At 36.6% G+C, this 15,809-nt stretch overlaps 1 protein-coding gene across 5 annotated transcripts in view; it reads right to left on the minus strand.

The window, feature by feature from the left end:
• Positions 1–15,809, minus strand: part of CCSER1 (coiled-coil serine rich protein 1) — a 1,085,521-nt gene that overhangs the window by 578,680 nt on the left and 491,032 nt on the right. For all 5 annotated transcript variants that reach the window (XM_084787310.1, XM_084787312.1, XM_084787314.1 and 2 more), the window contains exon 8: positions 123–206. In XM_084787310.1, coding sequence (XP_084643436.1) covers positions 123–206 — 84 coding nt within the window. The remainder of the gene's footprint in view (positions 1–122; positions 207–15,809) is intronic.

A 15,809-nucleotide genomic window follows, 5' to 3' on the forward strand; every position in this document is an offset into this window, starting at 1 on the left:
CATGATACAATTGACAGTCATGTTAAATCATTCATCAAAGATGAATAATATCAGTGTCAATACATAAATGTTTATAGCATATAACCCTGAAAAGTAAGTAACTTTGTCAGTTAATCACTTACCAGCTCTGCTTGAAGCTGAGAAATAAGCTCATCTCTGTCTTTCAGTTGCAGCTTCAGCATCGAGCATTCATCTCTCATTATATCCTACAAAACACCAAAGAGAAAGTAGCATATGCTTAGCCTTCTCACTTTGCACTTGACAAAAAACTGTCATCTTCACATAACTATGTATGTATGTAACTAACGAAACTCAGATTTCTCTAGTATGTGATATTTCATGTAGTACTTCTAAGTTGAAAATAAACGCTTATACATCAAAATGTTACTATGCTATACACATCATATGTACTTTTCCATATATATGTTTTTTTGATAGAAGTTAAAAGTTTTCTTTTTGACACCTAGTTGTCAGCATTGTGGTGTTTAAGAGAAACAGAGGCATTATTCTTAATTCTTTTATCTTTTCTGGATATATTAGTTAATGTAATAAAATTTATCATACTTTACCAGAGATAGTTTTGTGCTCTTGCTGTATTTAAATAGCAATTCTTAACCCATGCTACATTCTCAGCCTCAGTAATGTGCCTAGGGTACTTGATTAGTCCCTTTCACTAGGAATAACTGCACCCTGGATATTCTTTTTCTTTCAATTTTTATTAGTTTTTTTATTTTACCTATACATTTATATTACAACACATATATACAATTGGAGGAATAATTCTTGAGCAGGAAAATAATGGCATCCTTCCCAGTATAACAAGCAGTCATCTCTTTTTCATTTTTGCATTTTTATTATATTTTTATTTTTAAAACAAATTTTAACTTTAAATAATATTTTGACTATATTATTCAATGTACTTCTACACTGTGAAATCCTTCCAGATCCTTCCCCCTCCCTACCAATCCAACTTTAGGTTCTTTCTCAAAAAACAAATAAAAACCCAATAGAACAACAATCAAAATCGAAATGAAATAAAACAATACCCCAAAAGAAATAAAATAAAACAAAACAAACCACTAAACAGTAAGAAAATAAAAGCAGACACAAAAAGTTGTAGAGTCCATTATACATTGGTCAACTATTTGCGAACATGAGGCCTGTGCTGCCACTCCACTGAAGCAAACTGATTTTCTCTCCCTGCAGGTATAAATGACAATTCTGATGTTAGCCTTCATCCTGGTGGCCAAGGTTACATCCATTCATTCATTTAAAAATATAACAAAATAAAATACTATATGATAAAACAAAAACTATCATATCAATGTTGGACAAGACAATCAACACAAGGAAAGGAACCCAAGAGAGTGGACAAATACCAGAGAGCCATGAGTTCACACCCTCAGGATTCCCATAAAAACACTAAACTGGAAGTCAAAATATAAGCACAGAAGACCTGGTACAGATCTATACGGGGCCTATGCTTGCTGCTTCAGCCTCTGTGAGTTCATATGAGCTTTGCTGACGTTGATTTAGAAGGCCTTGTTTTCTGGGTGTCCTCTTTTCACTCTGGCTTTAACACTCTATCCTTTTTCTCTTCCATGTGCTTCCCTGAGCTCGGAGGGGAGGGATTTAATGGAGAATTCCCATTTATGTTTGTTTGTGCCAAGGTTTCTCACTCTCTGCAAAGGAGAAAGTTCCTCGTATGGTGACTGAACAAAGTACTGATCTTGATTCTAGGAGAGTGTCATGAGGACTCATTTTATCACTATATTGTTTTCCTTTTTCTTTTTTAGATCAGTATTATCTTGTGTTACCCTAGGTCAGTGGGCTATGTAGTCTCAGGTTCCTAATCACCGTCACTGTTGCAGTTTCTTCTATGAGTTCCATCTCATGGTGCAGGCTCTGAGTTCAATGAATTATTGGTTGGTTACTCCCACAATCTTTGTACCGCCATTGTCTTAACATTGTGTCTACACCATTGTAGATAACAGATTTCTGGCTTGCTGCTTGCACTTCTCTTTTGATAGCATGCAGAGTATCTTCCTGTACTAATGATGCTGAAACCTAGGTATGGAGGCTCTGAATAAGCACCAGCTCAACTACTCCCTGATTAGTGAGTTGGGTTTGTGTTGTCCTTAGCAACTGGGCATTGCTGTTAGTTTGTGGAAAGTAACGAATAGTCTTGGCAATAGTCTGGGCTGTTTGGGAATTTCCCTGAGACCTTGTTGGCCAACAACCCAATTAGATGTAAACCAATTCCAGTACTAGAAACTTTGACGACAAGAGATGGTGAATTCGGACTATAGTTCTTCTGCTAACTGATGATGTAATTCAGATGAATTTAATATGTGTATATATTTTTGAGATGTTTCTACTTTTCTTTTTCAGAGGAAATCAAACTCTCTAGCACAGAGTACTGTGTTCTTCATTGTCATCTCGATATTTGAGAAGATTCCAAAATTTTGGTTTCCAGCCACCTTAAAAATGCTTCTTCAAACCCAACTGAGATGTCACCTATTCGTTGTTGGATTTTACTCTTTTCAAAACCTCTGTACCCCACAATATATACTATTATAGGACAAATCTTAAAACTTACTTCTTACCCACTAGTGGCTGAACTATTAGAAGAGGGGTTCCCCAGTGGCATCTAACCCGTACATCATCTCATATAAAATCCTATGTGTGCTTGGTTCCCACTCTTGTTGGACTTTTCTTTTTCTTTGCTGCTCCAGTGTATAGACTTGTTCCTTAGGATGCCATTAGCATCCAGCGTAGTATATGATAGTTAAAGATACTTATGTTTTCTTCTTATAAAGATGCTAAGTAAACACTATATGCATCCAGAGTACACCCATTTTCTCTTACTCTGGATCTGTATCTGACCTAACAAAAAATATCTAAGAGAGAACATTAAATAGGATTTGGTAATTCTAGATTGCGTTTTACTTTCTCTATGGTGAGAAATACCATATAATTCTAATTTATTCACATCCTCTTGCTCTTTCTGATGGCTGATGTTACAGTTCCTTTCCTATTTCTGTGATTAAACACTTGTCAAAAAGCAACTTGGGAGAGTTTGTCAGCAAGGGAAGCCAAGGGAGGTGTTCAGAGTAGGAGCCTGAGTGTGGGCACTGAAGCAGACCCGTGGAGGAATGCTGCCTTCTGGCTTGCTCCGCATGGGTTTCTCAGTTTGCTTTCTTATGCAAGCCAGATCTACCTGCCCAGGCATGCCACCACCTACAATGGGCTAGGCCATCCCATGCTCATAACTAATCAGCAAAATGCACCACAGACCTACATAAGCCAGTATGCTGGAGACAATTCCTTTTCCCAAGTGACCCTAGGTTGTGTCAAGATGGCAAAAACAAGCAGCATAGCCATGTGAACTAGAAATGCTGTGATCTTCTAGCTCTCCCACACATGGTGGGTTTCATAGGTTGAGTTTATAGCCATTTATTTTTAATGTAAATTTAATTTTACATTGTATACTTAGAATCAGGAAGTTCAAGTTGTTTCACATTGTAAAGGGTAAATTAACAACACTTAGGAGACATGTAAAACAACAACCATGATTTTTTTTTTTTTTACAATCAAATATACTAGGGTCAAATCCTTGACACATGATTGCACATCATGTAAGTATTTATTGGAGTGGGCAGGGGACTTGGCTGGGTTATCTTGGTGGCGATCTCCCAACCACACCAAAAAAGAGAAAGAAAAGACTTAGCACAGGCAGCCTTGAGGCAGCTGGTGCTCACTCCCTTCTTCCTTTCTGGATATTTTATGGCCCCAGCTTCCCTGTGCCCACCCCTAAGCTTCCTTTTTTATTATTTATTGTATTATTATTATTATTATTTTATATTTTATTTGTTTATTTTTATGTATGTAAGTGTAGTATTTTCATGTAAACTAGAGGAGCAAGTCAGATTCCATTACAGATGTTTGTGAGCCACCAGGTGGTTTCTGGGTATTGAACTCAGGACCCCTGGAACAGCAGTCAGTGTTCTTAACCTATGAGCCATCCATTGGCTTTTTGGTATAACTAGGCTGTGGTGGTTCTTTTTTTTTTTTTTTTTTTTTTTTTTTTTTTAACTGTGTGTCCCTCAGACCCAACAATTATGTAATATTTTTGTATCTAATAGTTAACCTATTCTAACTCCATGAAAGTCCCTGTGGCTATTATATTTTCCTTAAGACTAGAAACACCCTGTATTATTTATTACACCTTACATTTCTCCAACTTCTATTCTATCACATCTAAAGGATTTAAGATCCTGAATAAAATATATACTAATAAATATTAAGATTGAGCCAAGCATGTTGAAGATTTACTAGGGAAGAGGGAAGGGTATGTGAGAAAAGGGGGAATTTAAGACCATAGGGAAAGTTAATGTCTGTCCGATGCCTGGTGGCACTCAGAGGAAAGATAATAGGTCACCAAGGAGAGACTTGATACCCTATAAGCATATTCAGGGGGAGGAGGTCCCCCTCAGACACAGACTTAGGGGAGGGGAGGGGAGTAGGGGGGAAGTGGGAGGAAGGGAGGAATGGGAGGATACATGGGATGGGCTAACAACTGAGATGTAATATGAATAAATTAATTAAAATTTAAAAAAATTAAAAAAAAAAAGACCATAGGGAGTAGAACAACCATATCCCACACACAGAAATCCTGCCTTCTGTTCAACTCCCTTCTGAACTCTGTTGGGGTATGCCAGGAATTCTCTACTGAGGAAAGCAGGTTGGCTCTTGTTCAGTCAGTGGGTGAAGAGTTCCTGAGGCAAAGCTATGTCCTACTCAGCATGCTCTGAGTTTAGTCATTGTTTCAGACCATCTCAGAATAACCTTGGACTTCACCTAGGAGCCCACCAGATGCTAATGAGATAATGGTTAAAAGGGGGAGTCACCTTAACATAGGTCTTGCAGATCTCAGCCAGTCTTCTGGGAATCAGCATGTTTCTATTTTAATTTCATAGCGATGTTGATTATCAACAATATTTTTTTAGGAATTAATTAAAATTGTGAGGATTAATTATTTAAATATTGTAGGTTTGCCTCTGTTTTGCTTTCAGGAAAATTTAAAGAACTTAGTCTTTTCAAAAATATGCTCACTTTAGAAAGTTTCAGACTTTATTATGGTGGAAATTTCTTAAGATGTTTACAACCTCACAACTTTAAAAGAGACAAATAAAATCTATCATTAATATTTATTAAAAGCATGGAATATACTGCATATTATATACCATGAAAATAGTTCACAAGTATGTGTAACTGTCAAAGTTAAGCCCTACCTATCCAAGGACAAGGTAATTCTTGGAATGCTGGGATTTGTAGTCCTTGGAAAATAATAAAGAAGTAAGGTGGCCATATGGTTTTGTCCTTAAAAGTTCCCTACAACATGTATCTCAGGGCCACTCTTGCTGAGAATCCAGTAGTGGATCTGATCAGAGTCAATTTTTCTACTTAATTCAAGTACTTATCTAAAGCTTGCTTCAAATTTGGTTCAAAATTGTAGATTTTTTTCTCTTGCATATGCTCTCTGTATGACTTTGCAAATGAGTATTATTTAGCAGGCATTTTGTGTTCTGTTGTTATATATGTATGCCTATATATATATATACATATATATATATATATATATATATATATATAAATATTATTCTAAGTAAGATATGCACAATATGCAAAATGAAGGAAGTATAATAGTACTTCTACATACCTAGATGAAGACTGATAATAATGTTCCATAAATATTCTTACTATTGATCTAAAATTATAGAACATATTTATCAAAGTGGTCTGTTAAGCTGTAGTATTTTTCTTAGAAAACATGGAGAGAAATATATTCATCCTGCCTAGGCTGCTGACAGCAGACAGATGGAACAATTGTATTAAATACTGCTGAGCTTGTTGAGATTCTTATAAAAACATGGGTGAAGAGTTGCTTTCATGAGAAAGCTTAAAGACAAACACAGAAACAGCACCAGCAGGAACATGTCTTTGTATTTAATAACTCATGAGAGCTGTGTCCTTGGATCTCCCTTAACATTCATGCAGCACCTACAAATCATCACCTGTTCACATAACTCTGAGTGGGGTTGAATCTTGTACATTTCAGGAGCTTTCTGAAACTCTGCGTTTTATGAGATTTTCTTCTAACAAGAGAGAAAACATTTCAATTTAGAGGAAAGAGATACACAACATGAGTTAGAAATTATACTGATGGGTAGAATGAAATGACTCAATATTTTTGGTTTATTTATTCATTCAGTTAGAATTGTGGTATCCTTTACTGACACTCTCACCAATTAAGACTGGTCAAAGGCTGCTTGGACCTCGAAAGATCTTATTAATTTGTTTGCCCAAGTGAATATGATGTAAATAGCACAGGTTCATGGCTAGCTCAAGAAAAGCCTTTCTGTTTTCACAGTGGCCTCTTAGAATGCTTCCTCTCATGTTGTAGTAAGAATCAAGTAGATAAATGGGGAAAAGGAAGATCTTCCTGTGACCGGAAATGAGCTGCCAACTATCATTCTGCATTTACCATGACCTATGAGACCTCAATCTACAGAGAGCCACAGGGGACTGCAGCCCCAGTTCATCTCTGCCTGAGACACACAAGCTTTGCTTGTCCTTTGCCATCAATCTATATCAGCAATTCTCCTCCTCTTGGTAACCCCTTTGGAGTCACAACATATACACTGCATATTAGATATTTACATTACACTTCATAACAAAAGCACAATTAGGGAGGAGCAATGAAAATAAGTTTTTATTTGGGTGGTCACTGCAGCATGAGAAACTGACTCAAACTGTTGCAGCATTGGGACTATTGAGAACCACTGATCTAAAGAGTTAAGCTATAAAATTATGAACAAACAAAATTGCGTTTTTGGTCTCCAAGTTGTAGGATGGTTTACTACAGAGGCAAACAGAATCCAGACAAAAATCTTATTAGTCACATTGGAGTTAGTGTACATGGTGACTCACAGTTGTATGATAATCCATGCTGTTAGTATTAAAAAATTATTGTGTGATTTAAATTTCAATTTTCCTGATTTCCTTTACGTCTATACTTTTATCAAATTGTAAACTTAAATCTATATTCTCAGATATTTGAAAAGTGTATCCTAAACTCAGTTTTAAGTTGTCTTATATTTTATGTTATTGTCTATTACTAGAACCCTCTTATTTTTTAATACTTAAACAAATTAATGTAAGCAAAAATTAGTTATCCCAATATAAGGGCAACTAGATGCTGTAAATCATCTTTAAACTGATTTGGTGCTAAAATTAGAAATCCAAACTACAAATATCAGATAATTTGCAATTTCAACTGTTTCCCATGATGATTCTTCAGGTAAATATTTGAACATAATTGTAACCTAGAAGTTAAAATACTATGTCAGATTTTTACAAGTGAACATGATCTGTCCATTTATAAATTTGCTGTCTTCTGTCTAGGTTTCACTGTACAACATTCAAGCCTTTTTCTCCATTGTAACAATGAGGTCAAAAGATAAAAAAAAAAAAAAAAAAAAAAAAAAAAAGAATATTGTCATGACACAGACAATTTTGTAATGCCAATGAAAAAGGGTTGTTATGAACAAGTGAAAAAAAAAGGAAACAACACAAATATGTCGTGGAGAAGAGCAAGCAAAAATAGAAAGCATAAAAACCAGTGGGAATTTTGTTGGACTCCTAGCTCTCCCTTGGGCCTACTGTGCTGCAGAGTTGCACACAGGCTTACCCAGTGCGGTCAGTATGAAAGGAACGTGGTGAGGCCACTCATTCTAGGTCTACTGGAATAGCCCCTCAGACAGAAGATAGGGACAAAAAACAGCACTTTATCCTTGACTACTTTTAAATAATTAAAACCAGTCTACAATCCAGTTTACGACTTCAGGTCACCATGTTATCGCGTAGACTTAAAAATGAAGTAATTGCTGTTATGAATTTACTGAAGTGATGAGCTAACATTCTGTTGCTTTACCTTAGGTGTGATTTTTAGCTCTGAATACTCTTTCATAGGAAATGGAAAATAAAAGCCATGCTATTTTATATTTTAATGAATATATTATTATATGTCGAACAAACATTTGCCTAAAAAATCTGAAGGTTCAAATGCTGCACAATATAAACTTATTTTTTGCTACCACAATGTGAAGTTTTCACATCTGACCTCCTGTTTTCAATGAGAGCACGGGTGCATTCACCTTAGCATACAAAACTACCCTAGTGTGCACAAGGTCATATAAACTAGAAATGGGTTTTTCACTTAAACTTGGGTCCCCTCCCACAGTTATCTCATTCAGTACATGCAAATAACAAAAATTTGAAAATATCAGAATGAGAATGATGACTAATCCCAACCTTTTTATAAGGAATGCATATTTCCACACCTGGTCAAGGAGAGGAATTGGGAAATATGGGTGGAGGCTATGTTTACAGAGGAAAGATGATGACACTTCACCAAAAAAAGTGTTCTTTTCTTTTTTACAAGGTTAACTAACATATTACCAAATATCCTAGGTCATATTTTTAAAATATCACCTTTAATTTGAATGAATGTTTGTAAAATTTTATGATCATGGCAATTTACTCTGGTATTTATAAGAGATAGTAAGTTCTATAAACAAAATGAAAAATGTAATAGAATTGATTTACATAAAGAAAATCATATTAATTTTGACACTGAAAATGCTAGTATCTTCATTTTCAAAATGTGTTATCTTTGAAACATTGATTTTTGCCTGTAAATCAATCCAGGAAACAGCATAGGCTTTTAGAGTAGGGGTGATTCCCATACGACATTCAGCAGCTGAAGAATAATGTTGGGATATTGGCATTTTAAAAAATCTCCAAAAGGTTCCTTTAGAAATAACCATGAATTCTTCTCTGTCCCCAGTAGTTCCTGCTGCACAAATATGTCTATTTTTATCTTTTAAGAGCTCACAGTGCCTTGCAGGTGTTACAATTCATAAACACTAGATGCAGAGTCTCATTTTTACTATAATCTTTTTAAACTAGCTATTTCAAAAACATTAAATTTGGGGGGATAAAGGATGCTTAGGCACAAAAATAAAGAAGAAAGACAACTTCAGCAAATACTAAATATGATGAAAACAAAACAATACTAAGAACCCAAAATTTTGTCCTCCACTCTCTCAACAAAACTTATTAGAGTCCTATGATGTATACAGAGAAAAAGATGTTAAGATGGGTTTGAAATACCGAGGCTCATTATTTCCAAATGTTGTCCATATCTATTTTGAATGTAGGTATTTACAGAAACAAGGGTGAATATTAACTCACATAACTTAAAAATGATATACTATAGTTACTCATTTCCTCTGAGTATAAAGTAAGGTGAGAAAGTATTTTAATCTGTCATGGTTCATATCAAAATTTCTACTCAATAGTTCTACCACTGTGTTCTTTGTTTCATACCACATTTTTTATTTTTTATTGAAAAATAATATCATTCATATTACATCTCAATTGCTATCCCATCCTTTGCATTTTCCCATTCCTCCCCACCTCCCGCTTTCACCCCATTCCCCTTCCCTATGACTGTGACTGATGGGGACCTCCTCCCCTTGAATATGATACTAGGCTATAAAGTCTCTTCTTGGTAGTCAGCTATCCTTCCTCCAAGTGCCATTGGGCCTCCCCATCAAGGGGACATGGCCAAAAAAGGGGCACCAGAGCTCGTGTGAAAGTCAGTCCCCACTTAACTGTAGAGAATATTCTGTCCCTTGGCTAGGTCTAGGTAGGGGTTTGATGATGACTGCACATATTGTCCTTGGTTGGTGCCATAGATCGAGCAGAACCCCTGGGTCATACCATATTTTTTATAAGAATAAAACTCAAAAGATAAAAGTGATATTTGATGTTCCTAAGGACATCTTAAGTTGGCTGTATTTTATGGCAGAAGGAATATGAACAGTTTCCTGGAAGACAGTTTAAGTTATTAGACATCCAAGTTGGTTTCTGATCTTCTAAACCCATGGGTATCATCAAGATCAATTTAAAACTATACCAAGACACAGCTATGAAAACAACAGCAAAAAGACTCTCAACAGATTGCTATCAAGAAGTTCATACTTATTCATATGATCCCACTGAAATTCCTTGGAAGGAATTCTTGGGACAAGAAATATGTGCAAGCATCTTGAATTGTCTGAATACAGTGTTATTTTCTCAGGCAAACAGGATTAAAGTATTATATTTGAAGTCATGTGAACAGTTGTTTTTAATGCCCCTTCCAATGATGCAAACTAAATGGGGGAAAAAACAAAACACAATATCAACAATTTCTATCAGTCATCAGGTATGAATTGAATGTCTCAGAAGGTAGGTAGGGAAGGGAAGGAATATGCCTTTTATACAAATCCAAGTGGCTAAACTTTGAGATTTCAGAGGGTTAAAGTGTTACAGACAGTAGCCAAATTTATCTTGGGCTATTTTTGGTCCCTTAGGAAGCCATTTACTGCTTTCCCACTTAAAACATGGCTTCTGTTGAATCTAAAAGTTAAGAATGTCAGTAGATAACATCCGAGTCTCTTTCTGTCTCTTTCTGAGTGTTCTCACTTTGTGAAATTTGTCCAGTATCCCCACCAATGCATTAACTAAATACCTAAATAGAACTTTCTTTGTTCTGTAGCTAATGAGATCTCACATCACTATGCCTACAGTAGAACACAGATTTAGGGACTATCTGAATATGCTCCCAGGCTATGGCTACAGAACAGACTAGTGTGTGTGTGTGTGTGTGTGTGTGTGTGTGTGTGTGTGTGTGTGTGTGACACACACACACACACATTGTATATATTTATATATCTAGTTTACTTTATGATGTTTTGTTGGCTTGCATGTATGTGCATTATGTACATGCCTGTTGGATCTCTTGGGACTGGGGCTACATATGTTTGTCAGCTGAGTGCTGGAATAAACCTTGGTCTTCTGTAAGAACAAGTGCTCTTAACCACTGAGCCATCTCTCAAGCCCACAGAATAAACTATTGCTTGCTTGTCCCTTTTGACGTGAGATGTGTTTTGCGCTGACTGAAATATGTTTACATTTTCTCATATTTTAGATAATCTTATTCTTTTAAAATTTTTTTATTTTATTAATTTATTCATATTACATCTCAATGGTTATCCCCTCCCTTGTATCCTCCTATTCTTCCCTCCCTCCCATTTCCCCTTACTCCCCTCCCCTATGACTGTGACTGAGGGGACTTCCTCCCCCTGCATATGCTCATAGGGTATCAAGTCTCTTCTTGGTAACCTGCTATCCTTCCTCTGAGTGCCACCAGGTCTCCCCCTCCAGGGGACATGGTCAAATGTGAGGCTCCAGAGTACATGAGAAAGTCATACCCCACTCTCCATTCCACTGTGGAGAATGTCCTGTCCATTGGCTAGATCTGGGTAGGGGTTTGAAGTTTATGGCCTGTATCAAAAAGTCAGCAAGAACTTGAACAGTACACTGAACTTATAATCTCTTCTGGAAAGGAGAAAAACTAATCAAAAATGAAATTTATCTCCATTCTTCCAAACAAGTATGTAGCACAGCTATTTTCTGTTTTGCCAAATGCCACATGGGCCTCATGTTGAGACAGTGTTTGGAGTCCAGTGTGCGTCTTTGCACAGAGTCTAGTTATTATCAACTTACTTGCCTCTCACTTACCTGCAGGACCTTCATATAGCAACCATTCCATCATGCAACCACTCCAGTACACCTCACTCCTGGCTCTAGACCAAACACTGGGCAGCCCGGACAACTCTGAGACCTATTCAAATGACCTACTCCACAGGTCTTCTCTGAAACTCTACTTACCATCATCTTGTTTGTTATGGCAGGCTGCCTCCTACAGTTACTCCTTCTTACTCTTTCCAGCATGACCTTTGCAAGTCTTAGTCAGGGCAGCCTTCGCTTTTTGGAGATGTAGCAGAGTTCTGCATTTTACCTGTCCATGTGATGTGTCAGTGTGCTATGTTCTAGCATCAAGAGAATCTTTATGATTCATAAAAAAAAAAATAAATGAGTTACCAGCATGACTCATCCTCTAGGAGAAAAGGCATCTTCTTTGACTTTGGTCATTTATATCACCATCAAACAGAAAGCCCATACGATAAAACTAGGCATTTCTTGCATATATGTATGTTATTCTTGATATTTAACGGGGGCAGGTGAGAGTCATGACCGTCTAAATTTATCTATAAATAAAGGATAATAATAAAAGTCAGATAGACCTCGCCATTTTATACAGGCCTTAAAATATGCATTGTATCTTGTTCTATAGAGTGTTGATTAATGAAACTGATTAAGAATACAAAACAAAGTAATGCTTTAGAAGTGTTTCACAGACTTCTTTGTAATTATAGAATTTGAAGAAGATCAAACAACAGAAGCCTCAACACTGTGGTGTGCAGGAATTACAGAGAGTGTCACACAATTTAAGCAGTGGTTTCCGTAGTCTGAGAGGTCAGACACTAAACTGTACAAAGGCGATTGAGCATTGGTCAGAGATACAGAGTACAGACACAAAACAAAAAATAGAGTCACATGGTGGGAAGGGGGTGGAGGTCACGCTTTGGTCTTTTCAGAGACACTAATGGGCAGCAGTAGCATACACATCAGTGTCTTCAAGTGGTCATCATCTGTGTCTACACACACCAGAAATCTCTGAAAATGGCAGATATCATGAAGATACACTATGAATGATTGCTTACATAGTGGACTCTTGCACACATTGTATAAACAACTTGCACAAAACTACAAATCTGTGGCTTAAAGAGGCAGCAAACTAAATTAAAACCACCGAGAAATCTTAAACAATTATTTACCATTAAACTATTCTTTATCATCCAGGATAGAAGCAAAACTACAAAAACTCATGGAACGCATCTTGCTGTTCTAGACTGGCAGAGATGACTCATTTGATTCTCTAAGATTAGATATGGTAGTTGCTTTACAAGACTTTGAATAAAGCAGTTACCACTAACAATCTACAATTTATTGAAATTTAACACTAACATCAGGTATATCATCTTCATGTGTCTGGGTCAAAAAGAAAATGATGATTTGAGAATAATCAACATACTGGAAAATTTTAAACAGTGAGGTACCAGTATGGCAATACAGAAAGACAAACGAAATAAGCACCTGAGAATCCAAGGAAGATAATATATCAGCAAATAGAGAGTCAGCAATTATATATAACATGACAGATTAGACGGGAAATAACCTTAACAGGAGAACTGGGAAAGTTGAATGAATTTAGGCAAAATAGAGTTGTAATGTAGACTGAAGAGCTTTTCCTGTTGATTATAAGTGTCTGTCACTATAGACATTAACAAAGCAGTTTCTGGTGGGAAGAAAATGGATATTACAGTTTGCCCTTAAATGTACTGGAAGTTAACTAGTGAGTTACCAATAGAACAATTAGCAACATGCAAGCCTCCTTCAAGGAATATGTGAATAGCAGATATGGAGATCATTAGCTGTCCTAGTGCATATTCAGTTTCCATGGCAACTTATGTGAAACTGGATATTCATAAAAGAAAAGAAATTTAGCTCAGTTCTGAAGGATAAATAACATGATCCCAACATATTCTATAGAGAGATGCTTGTCCGGAGAAGAACAGTAACACAGTATTGTAAAGTGCATGTGAAAAGAGGGTGAGCTTCCTCTCTACACTTGTGTTCCTGGGAACTAATCTCCTCCTACCACACCCAGGCCACTTATTCAAGAAAGAAGAGCCTCTGTTGTCTAGCTAGATTTCCCTAGGCTTAACTCTCAGTTCTCCAGCTCATAATACTGTGATACAAGGCACTGTGACCTTAGCACATGAATCTTTAGGAAACAAGCCATATCTAAAACTGTTTAAAGCTCTTAGAACTGGAATGGAAATAAGCAGCTATTGCTGCTGCTGGCGATGGTGCCATCGTAATGGTGATGACATCATAAAGTGGTGATGGTGATGATGATGTCAGGTAAGACGAGGAGTGAATATCTTAGAAACATTTAAAATAGTCAGAGATTCATGGAAATATTGCAGGAAATTAAAATGCAAGGGAAAGAAAACGACTGAGGGAAAAATCCTTCAAATGTTAGAAGAAATTATGTCCAATGTGTAAAAAAACTTGTCTGCCTTAACAGAGACATATCTGTAAGCAAAATAAAATCTGTCAGTGGTGAGTTAATGCTACATTCCTCCTTTCCAAATAACATTAACAATGTTATAGTGTTGGGAATATGCATTTTTTCCTTCCCAAACTCTCATGGCATGTTGTAATCTTATTTCTCAGAATCATGTGTTATTTTATTTGGAGATGGAATTACTGCAGATATAATTATCTAAAATGAGAAAATACTGGAGTCAAATAGGCCGTATAATGATTGGTATTTTTGTAAAGATATAAGTAGAACATTATGATAGGCAGATTTGGGCACAGGGGTCCCGCTCAAACTAAGGCACCAGCCAAGGACAATACAGGCGGTAAACCTTAAACCCCTACCCAGATCTAGCCAATGGACAGAACACTCTCCACAGTAGAGTGGAGAGTGGGATATTACTTTCTCACATACTCTGGTGCCTCACCTTTGACCATGTCCCCTGGAGGGGAAGACCTGGTGGCACTCAGAGGAAGGACAGCAGGTTACCAAGAAGAGACTGGATACCCTATGAACATATACAGGGGGAGGTAATCCCCCTCAGGAACAGTCATATGGGAGGGGAATAAGGGGAAAATGGGAGGGAGGGAAGAATGGGAGGATACAAGGGATGGGATAACCATTGAGATGTAACAAGAATAAATTAATAAAGGAGAAAAAAAGAATCTTTTACTCTAAAGAATACAAACATGATGAATTTGTTATCACAAACCTCAGAACTACTAGAAGGTAAAAGTGGGGCCAGGGAGAGAGGGGGAATGGCAGAGACAGAAAGAGACAGGAAAATAGAAAGATAGATGGAGGGACAGGTGGGAGGGGGTAGAAAACCAACATCTTGGCATTAGAATCCTAATCACCAGAACGCTGAGAAAACAGATCCCTCTGTTTCAGTCTACAGACCTTGTGATAATTTTAGTGTCTTTTGGAAATTCTGAAGAACTATATTACAGATACAGACATAATTTCTAACCATTGAATTTTTCATGGAGGTTTTTGTATAAGTAGAAGAATTGACATAAAATTTAATATTATATCATCAAAGAAAAAAAGAAAAGTTAGGAAAAATCAGGTCAAACTATAGTAACTTAACATCTGAGACTCCTATTTCCACAGTTCTCCCAGTATTTATTCTTATTTTTAGCAGAGTGATAGGTTAGATATGGATACGCTTGTTAGACTTCAGACTTTTTCTTCCTCCAGTCTCTGCACATTGAGTCACCACTTAATACATAAAGGGTCGTCTACATTGGACAGAATGTGTCCTGATATTTCCACCTTCACCTCACACTGCTAGTCATTCACATGAAGTGCGACCTTTTGCGATTGGCTTCATGCACTAATATTCTGACAAGAGTAAAGGGCTAGAAATAATGTGTGAAAATACCTATCGGAAACAAAATATGTGCCCAAAAAGATTCAGCAATCATGTAACATACTGCCCAAAGTACATATAATTTGGGCTTAGGATAATACCATTTTGCAAAGAAAATATCGCAGTATTTTAAAAAACGTACAACAGACACCTTCCATTTTTTATAGCTGAGATATCATTATTAAACACGTAGTTCAGCCACTTGCTCTTATCCCATGTGATTCCCTCTGTCTCTATCTTTCTAGCAGCTTG

Source organism: Acomys minous, assembly GCF_964271855.1.
Source record: "Acomys minous genome assembly, chromosome: 6".
In the NCBI taxonomy this organism is placed as follows: Eukaryota; Metazoa; Chordata; class Mammalia; order Rodentia; family Muridae; genus Acomys; species Acomys minous.